The 12,228-nt window shown below is 55.0% G+C and overlaps 1 protein-coding gene across 6 annotated transcripts in view; it reads right to left on the bottom strand.

Annotated features, from left to right (window-relative positions):
* The window catches only part of Gtf2i (general transcription factor IIi), a 48,002-nt gene that overhangs the window by 2,065 nt on the left and 33,709 nt on the right, over window positions 1–12,228 (bottom strand). For 5 of the 6 annotated variants that reach the window (XM_013033201.1, XM_013033203.1, XM_013033202.1 and 2 more), the window contains 14 exons: window positions 10,149–10,332; window positions 9,314–9,372; window positions 8,863–8,934; window positions 7,858–8,041; window positions 7,682–7,740; window positions 7,254–7,328; window positions 4,637–4,738; window positions 4,242–4,307; window positions 3,572–3,755; window positions 2,197–2,252; window positions 1,789–1,869; window positions 1,481–1,564; window positions 1,153–1,336; window positions 157–185 (listed from right to left, as the gene is read on the bottom strand). In XM_013033201.1, the coding sequence (XP_012888655.1) occupies window positions 157–185; window positions 1,153–1,336; window positions 1,481–1,564; window positions 1,789–1,869; window positions 2,197–2,252; window positions 3,572–3,755; window positions 4,242–4,307; window positions 4,637–4,738; window positions 7,254–7,328; window positions 7,682–7,740; window positions 7,858–8,041; window positions 8,863–8,934; window positions 9,314–9,372; window positions 10,149–10,332 (1,419 nt within the window). The remainder of the gene's footprint in view (window positions 1–156; window positions 186–1,152; window positions 1,337–1,480; window positions 1,565–1,788; window positions 1,870–2,196; window positions 2,253–3,571; window positions 3,756–4,241; window positions 4,308–4,636; window positions 4,739–7,253; window positions 7,329–7,681; window positions 7,741–7,857; window positions 8,042–8,862; window positions 8,935–9,313; window positions 9,373–10,148; window positions 10,333–12,228) is intronic. The other variant, XM_013033204.1, reaches the window with a different exon arrangement.

Here is a 12,228-nt window from a genome sequence, read left to right as displayed (position 1 = left end):
GGAGGTGAGGACAAGCCACTGTCTTGTGATTGGGGACATGAGGCCCCTGGCGGCCTCCCGCTATGCTTGGCTGGGACCATGTGCCCTAAGTGCAACCAAAGGCCGGCTCACTACACCCCACGGGGAGCTTCGGGGCCCGGCATGGGCAGTACTCACGGTTATTAATCACCAGTCCTGGGAATGGCCTGGAGAGAAAACAAATGCGTGAGCACCACCTCCACACCCTGCTGCGCCCGTGCCCCAGCATGCCCTGCGCCATGTAGAAGAAACGTGTTTCCATATGGCCGGATGGGTTCTGCCTGCTGGCCACGTGTCACCTAGCCTGCCAACCACACTAGTATGAACACAAGAGACAGCGTGGCTGGGATGGAGGGGTTGCATGCGGCACGCAAGGCCAGGGTGGCATGGGAAATGGAGCGTCCCTGGGAGTGGAGTGGACAGGACCCAAGGACATCTGCGTGCCAGGCCAGGGCTCTCAGGAGAGACATGGGCACTTGAGCCCCCTCACGGGGAGCAGACAGGGAGGCTGTGTGGGCTCAGGGCTCAGTGTGCTGCCCACAGGCCACTGCCTCTGAAGGGAACACACAGGCGGGCATGTGCGAACCCCAGGACTCGGTCGGCATGCCATGATCTGCCACCCTGGCTGCCAGGAGCGGAGGAGAGGTCAGGGCGCAGGAGACTGGTGTGTGGGGGGGTGCCTGGACCCAGCAATTCTAAAGACTGATGTAGGGAAGTGAAGCGGTGGCTCAAATGGTAGAGCACCAGCCCTGCGAGAAAAAAACAAGTGAGACCTAGACTATGGTGGCTCACGCCTGTCATCTTAGCTACAAGGAGGCTGAGATCTGAGGATCTTGGTTCGAAGCCAGCCCAGGGCAGAAAAGTCTGAGAGACTCTTATCTCCAGTTAACCATCAAAAAAACCCAAGGGGCCCTGAGTTCAAGCCCCAGGACAGACAGAAAAAACAAGTGAGCTCAGACTGGAGTGTGGCTGCGAAGCACGCCGGCCAGGGTGCAGGGAGCCCTGAGTCTGGCCCCCGCACAGCCTCACTAGCTCACATGCACGCAGCAGGGACGGCGGGGCAAGCGAGGCAAGGGCTCCGCCCGCCACGCCAGCTCCTCGCACACCAGCTCCTCACACTTGCACCCAACTCACCTGATGACCGTGAACTTGATGAACTCGGCCGAGTCTAAGATCCGTCTCATGGAGCTGATCTCCAGGTAGCTGGGGGCTTTGAAGGACACTCCAGGAGGCATACCGTCCACCACCACGCAGCCGGGGTTGATGGTGATCTTCCTGTAGGGCACCTTCACCGGGAAGCCCATGCCAATGGCTTCACCTATGGAAGGCAACAGAACAGAACAAACACCGCAGTGACCCCCGCCTCCCCCCACTGCACACCACCACCACCACAGCCACAGCACGACCACTTAGCCCTGACCCAACCTCCACCCCTTGGCTGTGGAGGGGCCACGGGACTCACCAAACTTGCGGCTGAAGAGGTCATTGACCTGCTCGCGCAGCTGCCGGGCCTTCTCCACCTTGGACAGCCGCTCGCTGTCATCATCTGGAGCGGGCGGGGAGCAGGGTGAGCCTGCGCTGCCACCACCCCAGGGGAGCGTGCTTTGCTGCCACAGGGGGGTCCCAAGAGGGAAGGCTGCAGCTTCTTCCCACGAGAGATGGGGGACAGAACACCAGCACAAGCAGGTGCAGAGAGCACGGGGCTGGCGGACACCCGCCTCCAGGCGAGCCACCCAGGGAAGACTGCGCCTGGCCCAGTGGACGCCCTACCTGGAATGGTCACCTGGATGATGTTCAGGTCTTCCACGCCGGAGGCAGTAGTATTCACACTGGGCGATGAATTGATTTTCCCTTAAAACAGAAACTGCATCAGAGAGGACACCACATGCACGAGTGGGGTGCTGCCTGTTGGAGAAGGCACCGGTGCCAGCGTGGCAACATGCGTGGCAATGCGGCGTGGCCCCTTCTACCAGGGCCGGGAGCCTGCACCCTTGCTTGTGTTCTAGTAACATGTTAGACCTCCCCACAGACTATTTTGTTCTTCCCAATGCTCAGAGAACAGCAAACACGTCAAACCACATAGCCCGGGCAGGCTGCATGGCAGCTGGGACAGCAACAGGGTGGGCGGGCTGCGCACAGACGGGGACACCCATGGGCAGAGCAGGCTGGGGCACTCACGGGGTGGGCTCTTGGATGATGTGCTCTCCTTGATGGCTGTCTCGAACATCTCAGGCCTGCAACAGGGGGGAACCACGTGCTGGCCAGCGGTTCAATTCCTCAGTGGGCTCAATGGCCCTAGCATGCTCTGCACTGGGGACTTGTGCAAACCTCAGGGCACAAGAACAGGCCCCACCCCAACCAAGAGTTCAATTCTGTGTGGAAAACATAACCTGGCACCACAGACATCTAGAAAGACACGGAGGACCACGGCCAACGCCTCCCCCTCCTGACCCCCATTCCCCTGCTTCACCCCACATGCCTGGCCTCAAGTAGTAAAGGCGCTCATTTTGTGTGCTGAACAACTCAAAAGGATGCTTTACATGAACTTAGTAACCAGGTCTGCAATTGGTGAGCTTGAGTTGTTGGCAGCGACCAACTAGCTTAATCCACCAAATCCACCAAATTCAGAGGTGCTTAGGTAAAAAGCCTTCATAAAACCAAACCAGCTGGGCACTGGTGGCTCACACCTGTGATCCTAGCTACTCAAGAGGCTGAGATCTGAGGATCATGGGTTCAAAGCCAGCCCGGGCAGAAAAGTCCGTGAGACTGTTACCTCCAATTAACCACCAGAAAACTGGAAGCAAATGGTAGAGCGCTAGCCTTGAGCTGAAGAGCTAAGGGACCGTGCCCAGGCCCAGAGTTCAAGACCCACAACAGACAAACAAACAAACAAACACAGAAACAAAAAAACAGGAACCACCTTCCAGGCACCAGTGGCTCATGCCTGTAATCCAGACTAGTCAGGAGGCTAAGATCTGAGACTCTCCAAGTTGATGGCAGCCCAGACAAACAAAACAGAGAGACTCTGCTAATGAACCAACAAAAAGCTAGAAGTGGAACTGTGGTTCAAGTGGTAGAGCCAGCATGAACCTTGAGCAAGAGTGTGAGGTCTGAGTTCAAGCTTCATTACCAACACAAAAATCAAACATCTGACCAGTCAGCTGAACGTGACGGATGGAGGTTTTGCAGCATAAACGTATTAACTCTCTATATGCCCTCCCTCATGTCTTTTAACTTACTAAACTATAAAACCGGGCAGCCGGGGCTGGGAGTGTGGCTTAGTGGTAGAGTGCTTGCCTAGCATGCATGAAGCCCTGAGTTCAATTCCTCTAGTACCACATAAGCAAAAAAAGCTGGATGTAGTGCTGTGGCTCAAATGGTAGAGTACCAGCATTGAGCAAAAGAAGCTCAGAGACAGTGCCCAATCCTGAGCTCAAGCCCAAGGACTGGCAAAACAAGACAAAACAAAACAAAAACAGGCAGCCAATTTCATGGGACTGCCACTTCACCCCTCCCCGTGGCTCAGCCCAGTGCAGCCCGGCCCACCCCTCACTTCTTGATGATGAACTTGATCTTGGCCTTGTTGCGCAGGATCTTCTCCAGCCGGGGAATGCCGAAGGTGGAAGGTCTGCGGAAAGGCACCCCCTCAGGCAGGCCCTCCACATAGAAGTCCTCTGGGAAGGACTCGAAGAGCGCGAAGGGGACCTTCACCGCCTGCTTCAGGCCGAGCGCCTCCCCTACAGAGTAGAGACAGTGCTCAGCACCCCTATGAAAGCCACCCCCCATTCTGTAGCCACCTTAATGCCTGCACCATAAAACACACTCACTTTAGTTGGAGAAAATGTTCTTTCATAACTTGGTGCATTTAAAATCTTCCACATTTAAACATGAACTTTTTTTTTTGTTGGTGGTGGTGGGGCTTGAACTCAGAGCCAGGGTGCTGTCCCTGGGCTCTTCAGCTCAAGGTGAGCACTCTACCACTTGAGCCACAGCGCCACTTCTAGTTTTCTGGTGGTTTATTGGAGATAAAGAGTCTCACAGACTTTCCTGCCTGGGCTGGCTTTGAACTGTGATCCTCAGCTCTCAGCTTCCTGAGTAGCTAGGATTACAGGTGTGAGCCACCAGTGCCCAGCTTCAAGTGAACTATTTTGCTCTGTTGCCTTCATTTGCCAAAAAAATGACTTCCTCTCTCAATAATGTTAAAAATAAATAAATAAACCTACCACATTTTTCATTGAAAAGATTTTCAACTTTCTGCTTCAGGTCGGTAATTTTGGCATTCCAAGCCTCTGTGTGGGAAGAAGACAGGTGAGTGTCAGAGAGAGCAGGAGCGCCGGCTGCGTCCACCCGACGCTAACTCTGCCTGACTGTGACCCTGACTGCGGCACCGGCCATAACGCAATGGCCCATGCTGCACGAAAGGACGCGCCTGCTCCCCACCACCGTGCCCAGCAGGTGCATGTGTGGCCACTGGCAGGGCCCAGGCTGAGAAGGGAGTGGCAGAGCAGCTGGGGCTGAGGCCACAGGCCAGCTGGACCATGGAACTGTCTAGCAGGTGTCTACTGACAGCACTGACCTTCCAGCAAGAGATGAAAAGGAGGGAATGCAAAAGTGTTACCAAAGGAAAATTCTCTGCCTCGGGGCTTGAAGGGAACATTGGAGCCATTGGTCTGGGTCGGGGTCCGCACGGCAGAGGTCTGAGGACTGTTGTTATTGGGGCCTGAGGAAAGTTGAGAAGAGGTCACCATCACCACCAGTTCAATTCTGTTTACTGTGCATGCCTTCCCAGACCCAGAACACAAAGCCAAACCTCTGGGCATGGCGTCCTGTAAGCCCCACAGCCTCCACCCACATGCGCTCTGCCTCCCTCCTCTGGCAGGAGCTCATCACTGGCCTGACTGCTGCTTCACGCCTCAGCCCACATCCCTTCCTCTGCAGTCCCCAAGTGACAGAGGGGCTCCCAACTGCTCTCCAGGGAGGGACATGGGACTCTTTACTCCAAAGAAGCCCAGCTGCGGGCTGGGAAGGTGGCTCAGTGGTAGAGCGCTTGCCTCGCAAGCATGAGCCCCTGGGTTCGATTCCTCAGCACCACGTAAGCAGAAAAAAGCCAGAAGTGGCGCTGTGGCTCAAGTGGTAGAGCGCTAGCCTTGAGCTGAAGAGCTGAGGGACAGCGCCCAGGCCCAGAGTTCAGGCCCCATGACCAACAAGACAACAACAACAACAAAAAATGCCCAGCTGCCCAGACTAGGAGCAAGCCCAGCCCAGCCCAGCAGGCAGGGGCCCCCCTGCGGCCACTCGGAGGATCTCTGGAGACAACCCATCAGTGGAAACAAACCAGTGCCAAGAAAATGAATGCAGCAGCAATTCTCCGAGTCTCGGGAGAGTGGCCCGTGCTGGGGGGAGCGGAAGCCCACTGCCCTGTGGGAGGCCCACAGAAACAGCCCTGCGGTGGCCAGTCATGGCCTGACAAGGGCCACTCGTCTCTTAAAGTAGCTACACCAGGCCAGCAGGGCAGCCTGGGCAGCCAGTGCTCAGCAGACACCCGAGAGCCCTCTCCCCAGTCTCATGGCCTGGACAAATGCTGGGCTGGGGTCCCAGCAGAGGGAGGCAGGGCAGGAGTATCAGGAGTTCAAGGTCAGCCTACACAGGGAGAGCTTGTCTGAACCGCAATCAGACAAAAGTCTGAAGGACACCACAGGGCTTCCGGGGTGCTGGAGGGGCCCACCGTCTTTGAGCCACTAAGTCAATGCCAGGGTGAGCTGCTACCAGCATTCATTCCATGGCGGGGCGGGGCTTGGGGCATGTGCATGCATACCACACACATCCCCCACTTCACCCCTGCAGCCGGTGCAGACATTCTGCTTCAACAGAGACTAGCTGTTTAAAATACAGATGGAAAAGGTTTCCAGAAGTGTGTCACTGAGTTGCTTCTGATTAGCTGACACTAGTGATGCCAAGGAGGATTTCATGGGATCTTCAAGTTTTTGGGCGCTGGCACTCAGGCCAGTACTTCGAGCCCTGCGCTCTCACTTGGAAGTTTTCATGGAAACTACCACACCTCCACTTGCAGCTAGTTTTTGCTTCACCAAACTTTTCTGCTGGGCTGGCTTCAAACCACAATCCTCAGATCTCAGCCTCCTGAGTAGCTGGGATGACAGGTGTGTGCCACGCAGGGCTGAATTCACGTATTTCTGAGATATGCTGTTTGTACAATTCCTGACACTGCAGTAGAAATGGCCTACATCAACACGGAGCATCCACAAACTACTACTTCCTCGCAGGCCTCCAGTACAGAACCAGCACCATGCAAGCCACAGTCAGCCATGTCTCCACCTCCCTTAGTGTCTGGGGGCTTTAAGGGAGGCTGTGTCTTCTGTGAAGATCGAGGCCCCTCTTTGCTCTTGGGAGCCTGTCACTCATGGCAGCGATGTCTGCGCAAGCCCTCTCCAGCCTCAATGGTGGCTGTTACCGCTCTGAACTCGGTGTACTCAAGATTCACTGCTGGGCCACCCTCCTGCCCAGGCTTCCTCCCCCGCTTCCCATGGACCAATCACTTCAGCGCTACACCTGCTCTGGCCTCTGGCACTGAGGGCACATGAATTCCTGGGACATTGGCAACTGTGTGTGTGTGTGTGTGCGCACGCGCGTGTGCGTGCGTGTGTGCGCACAAGCGCACGCATATGCTGATCCTGGGGGTTTGAACTCAGGGCCTAGGTGTGCCCCTAGCTTTTTCACATAAGGCTAGTTCTCTACTGCTTGAGCCATAACCCCATTTCTGGCTTCTTTTTGGTGTTTATATGAAAATAAGAGTCTCATGGATTTGATTTTCTACCCAGGACGACTTTGAACTGTGATCATCAGCTGTGAGTAACGAGGATTTACAGGTGTGAGCCACCAGCACTGGGCTGCAATCTGTGCTGTTGCTTACTCGTACTAGATGAAGCCCATCTCCCGGCGAGGCTCCAAAGCCTGGAGCAGGATCACCCGGCCCTGGCCTGCAGGGCCGTGCTTTCCCACCCAGGTCACACTCAGGCCTTCTCACTTGTTTATAGGCTCTGGAATTTATGACCAAGCCAGCCTAGACCTCAATCCTCCTAGGCTGACAGGTGGGCACCCCTGTACCCAGCGTTGACTGAGATGAGGTGCAGAGTACTTTCTCTTTTCTACTAGAAGTGGAGACGGTGTGGCAGGACCGGCCAGCACTGCACCTGGGAGCCGGCGCGGCGCAGGCCTACCTTCCACTGTCACCTCGATCTCAGGAACCTTCGCGTTACTCCCGGGGCTGCGTGGTCTTTTGGGGGACTGCAGTGCTACAAGGTAAGCACAAGGTTACTTGCGTTCACCATACAACTCACAAGGGGACGCTGTACAAAAGCACACGGTAAAATGCATAGTTTGGCTCTTTTCACAAAAACCTGAAGAATTAAATTGGTAGTGTAATCCTCCACATGAGCAACAAAGCTGTGAAAACAGAACAGAGGATTGCACACAGGAAATCCTCGATAGAATGTGAAGGAACACACAGAAGCTGCGTGCCATGAAATGACTCAAGAGGCGCGGACGCATCGGAGGCGGGAGCCAGGCCCTACAGGGTGGAGGCTGGGAGGAGGAAAGGAAGGCTGATCGGGGTGGGATGGTGCCTGGAGCGGGCCGCAGGGCTTACCTTTAGTGTTTATCTTGGTGGCCATTCCTGGAGGCAGGTAGGACACAACTAGCTCTGGCCTAGGAAAAAAGGAGCACCAGAGCACTGAGTACAAGGGCGCATGTGACCTGGGCATGCTGGGACCCAAGGCTTCCTCCTACTCCACCTCCCATGACCGCTGCGGGCAGAGTGCTTACTTTTTCACCACAAACTTGATTTTGTTGCTCCCACGCACGATCCGCTCTAGGCGTGGGATCCCAAACCAGGTGGGGCTTCGGAAGGGGATCCCTTCTGGCAGGCCCTCCACATATAGGAACTCGGGATTGGACTCAAACACAGGGTACGGCACCTTCACAGCCTCCGTGAGCCCAAGGGCCTGGGCTGCCAGGAAACAGAGGGTGTAAGTTCACACTCAAGCTGTCCACAACCCAGCAGCCGGGCGCAGGACTGAGGCATATACTCTGTGCATCCAGCAAAGCTGGCACCTAGGTACTGCGCAGAGGGGCTGGACACCTCTACCGCAGGACAGACAGCTCTGCAGCTGGTAACGCTCTGCTCGGACAAAATGAATTAAGGCTGAGTGTCCTCCAAGAGCCAGCGTGGCTCCACCAGCGCTCACCAGGCCAGTGGCCAGCAGCAGAGGACTGAAGTCTCCTGACCACAGACCCAAAAGTCAACCAACACCAGTGACTTAAGTAAAGGGCACAAGCTGGAGTGGGGCCATGTCTGTCTTGCTAGTAACAGAAACTGAGTCAGGAGAATGAGTCGGAGGCCAGTGTGGGCTACACAGTAAGACCCTGCCTCAGCGAACTAGAACCAGTAGGTGAGCAAACCAGCTAGTTAAAACGAGGGAGAGAAAAGAAGGTCCTCCCAGAATTCTGCACCCCTTACTTCTGTGCCTGGGACAAGACTCAGGGCACTGACACCCCCATACCCTCAGGACAGCACTGCAGGAAACTGGTCAGCAAATCCAAGTTCAAACCAATATGCTTTGCAGCACCAACTACATCCCAGTGCCCAGTGTGGACTGGAGACGTGACCCGCTGCCCGCCCTCCCTGCCAGGACACAGAGTGGGAAGGACGAGTCTAAAGGACACAGACTAAAGCAGTGTCTGTGTGAAAGTGCTGTGCAGCTTCTCCAGTGTCGAGACATGGCTTCTATTTGTCTGGAAACAAAGACATAAGCCCTGGCTGTCACATACCAAATTTCAAGTTAAAGATCTCTTCCACTTGCTTCCGAAGCTTGGTGATTCTCACATTCCAGTCTTCCTTAACTAGAGAGCAAATGTGGAGGAATGAATGCCGCGGCTTATTGGGACTGACCCAAGATCATCCTTAAGCCGGACCCCGCACACAGCCCGTTCCCCATCAGAGCGAGCTGCAACGGCTGGTGGGAAGCACCCAGGAGCCCATGCCTCAGGGAAGGTGAGGCCATCACCAGAGCGGTACTAGCAGAAATGCCAGGTCGGCCACAGGCAGTGGGCGTGGCGGGCAGCCTTGGTAACTTGTACAGGCCTTGCGATCTCGTTTCCCATAGAGGCCCACCCCAAGCCCCACACAGGACTGGGGAGTGTGGGGATTCCATGGATATAAGCATAAAAGACAAGAAACTCTCACACCCGAGGGAAAAGCCCATCTGCTCCTTCCCCTTACCTGGTGTATTTGTTCTTGGTTGAGTAACTTCAGTTGTGCTGTGAGTCAGGAGTTCTGGTCTGTGAAAACATGAATGGGTGTGTTACGGCCTGCACACAGCCGCACACAGGGTCACTGCTGCAGTGACAGTGGACCGTGTGGACAGTTCGGGTGGGGTTCCAGGGACATCACAAGGGTTGTTGATGCTGACCAGTGGAAAGCTGCCACTCCTTCTGAACCCAAACCAGCAGCTCACAGGCCCGATCCTCCCTGACAAGGGCCCAGCAGCAGCATTCAACCACTGAGCTGAGACAGAGCTCTGCTCCTATGCCACCCTGACTGCCTGCAAAACAAGCCTCAAGAACCTGCCTAGGCTGGGCACGGGTGGCTCCCACCTATAAACCTAGCTATCCAGGATCCAGGTTCAAAGCCCACAAGGGCAGGAAAGTCTCTGAGTCTTTCCAATTCATTACCAAAACAGCCAAAAAATCAAGCTGTGACACTCAAGTGGTAGAGCCCAGCCATGAGTGAAAAAGCTAAGGGCAAAATGAAAAAAAACAGCAGCCTGGCCAGCATGCAAATGCAAGGGACAGGAGGGAGTCCGCGTGCCCTCCCCCCCCCCATTCTCTGCCTGCCACAGGACACACTGGCAAGCAGGATGGGGGAAGAATAAGGCACACCACACACATGAGAAACACCATGCCAACTGATGGCCCTGGCAGGGGCAGGGGCAGGGCCTGACACAGCCCTCATAGCCAGTCCAAAAGGAAGCCTACATGTACAGCGATAGGGCGCCGCTCTGACCACAGCAAAGCCCGCCACAAGGAGACACGGCACTGCAGAAGACAGTACTTACCTTTTAATCACAAACTTGATCCGGTTGCCGACTTGAATGATCTTCTCCAGCCGGGGGATCCCGTACCAGGAGGGGCTCCGGAAGGGGATGTTCTCAGGGAGCCCCTCCACATACAGGTCGTTCGGATGGGCCTCAAATTTTTGGTAGGGCACTGCCTTGGCCTCGCCGCTGCCCAAGGCCTCCGCTGGGGGAACAATGAGGAGGGGTGGTCACCACACATGTGCGCATGCACACGCAAACACGCATGCGCGCACACACAGATGCACACAACTCATACTCAGCAGACAGAAAGGAGCCAGGAGAGCCAGGAGGCTCAGGTGAGCACAACACACAGGGGCTGCCGGCCAATGCACACAAATGCTGACTGCTAGCTAGTCTTGTCCCTAGCCCAGGCTGGCTGCCACAGTGGAACTCTGCTGCTAACCCTTCTGTAACCTTGGGGCCCCATCAGGCCCCCAATTTCTAAAGGAAACTGCTATCTGCAAAGAACTCATGCGTGAGATCGAAGACAGCAACACACCGCAGCAACTGGAGCCCACACGTGAGCCTGTGTGCCCCAAACTCCACAAGGAAGCTCCACGGGTGACCACGTGTGGGCGAGCCGGGGAGAGGGGGCATCCCAAGCCCACACACACTGAACTGGAAGGACAGCGCTGGGGCTCTGCCTCCGGCACAGGAGGAAACAGAGCACAGGACACTAACAGTTGGTATTTGGGGTTCACTGAACTATTTTCCACTACCTTTGAATATCTATAAAGACTGTAACTAGAAATAAAAATGAGCTGGTGCCAGTGGCTCACACCTACAACCCTAGCTAGCTGGGAGGAAGGAATGAAGATCATCAAGGCCTGGGGTGGAATGTCCTCAAGGCCCCGTCTCAGTCAATGGCTGGAGTAGCCACTATCCCAGCAGCTACAAAGCACCAACAGGAAGACAAGGGACCAGGCTGACACGGGCAAAGGGTGAGACTACTTCAGAAACAATTAGAGGGAAGAAAAAAGAAAAGCTGGAGACATATTCAGTAAGTCCCACATCCAAACTACACCCAACAGCACCAGGAAGGACACACGCAGACAGCTGCCCCAGACCTGTGCGGATGCAGGCCTGGCTGCCCCGCCCCGCCCCGCCCCGCCCCACCCTCCAGTGGGCACCCACAGCTAGTGCCTCGGTGAAAGGTCATGGGATCTCCTTGCTCCCTAGTCTCATTCTCCTTCCACAATGAAGGGGCCTGTCACCTTCCTCCTCCTCCCTCGCAGTGGCCATACAGGGGGCACAGGCAGTAATCAGCATGTCATAAACCCCAGTTTTCAGAGGAAGCATGCCCAGAAAATCAGAGCGCACGTGGCCAGGGCTGGCCTCACACCTGGAGTGAATCGTAAGTCTAGAGATTCTGCTTAATAGGAAAATAAACCTAGCTGGGCACCACTGGTTCATGCCTGTAATCCTAGCTACTCAGGAGGCTGAGATCTGAGGATCACAGTTCAATGCCAGCTTGGGCAGGAAAGTCTGTGAGACTTATCTCCAATAAACAACTAGAAAACTGGAAGTGGCGTTGTGGCTCAAGCAGTAGAGCACTAGCCTTGAGCGAAGAGTGCAGGCACAGTGCCCAGGCCCAGAGTTCAAGCCCCACGAGTGAAGAAAGAAAGAAAGAAAGAAAGAAAGAAAGAAAGAAAGAAAGAAAGAAAGAAAGAAAGAAAGAAAGAAAGAAAGAAAGAAAGAAAGGAAAATAAACCTATTTCTAGTAAGCTTCCCATGAACAACAAACCAATAAGTATTATCGGACAAGCAAGAGCAGACAATATGGAAGTGGGGTGGTGATGTCTCTGGACTGTGCTGGGTCTCGCTCCCAACCACACTATGAGATCTGGAAGTTTCTATAAAGAAGTCTGGCCAGCCTGGATTAACTTCACGCCTCACAAAGTGAAGCTTAGGTCCTGCAGTCCAGTAACTCAGGAGGCTGACCTCTGAGGATCATGGTCCAAAGCCAGCTCAGGCAGGTTAGTCCGTGAATTAATCACTAAAAAGCTGGAAATGGAGCTGTGGCTCCAGTGGTACAGTGTTAGTCTTGAGCAAAAAAAAA

This window comes from Dipodomys ordii, unplaced genomic scaffold, assembly GCF_000151885.1.
Source record: "Dipodomys ordii isolate 6190 unplaced genomic scaffold, Dord_2.0 Scaffold164, whole genome shotgun sequence".
NCBI lineage: Eukaryota > Metazoa > Chordata > Mammalia > Rodentia > Heteromyidae > Dipodomys > Dipodomys ordii.
The sequence above is the reverse complement of the archived record's forward strand: the minus strand, read 5'-3'. Positions and strand labels throughout refer to the sequence as shown.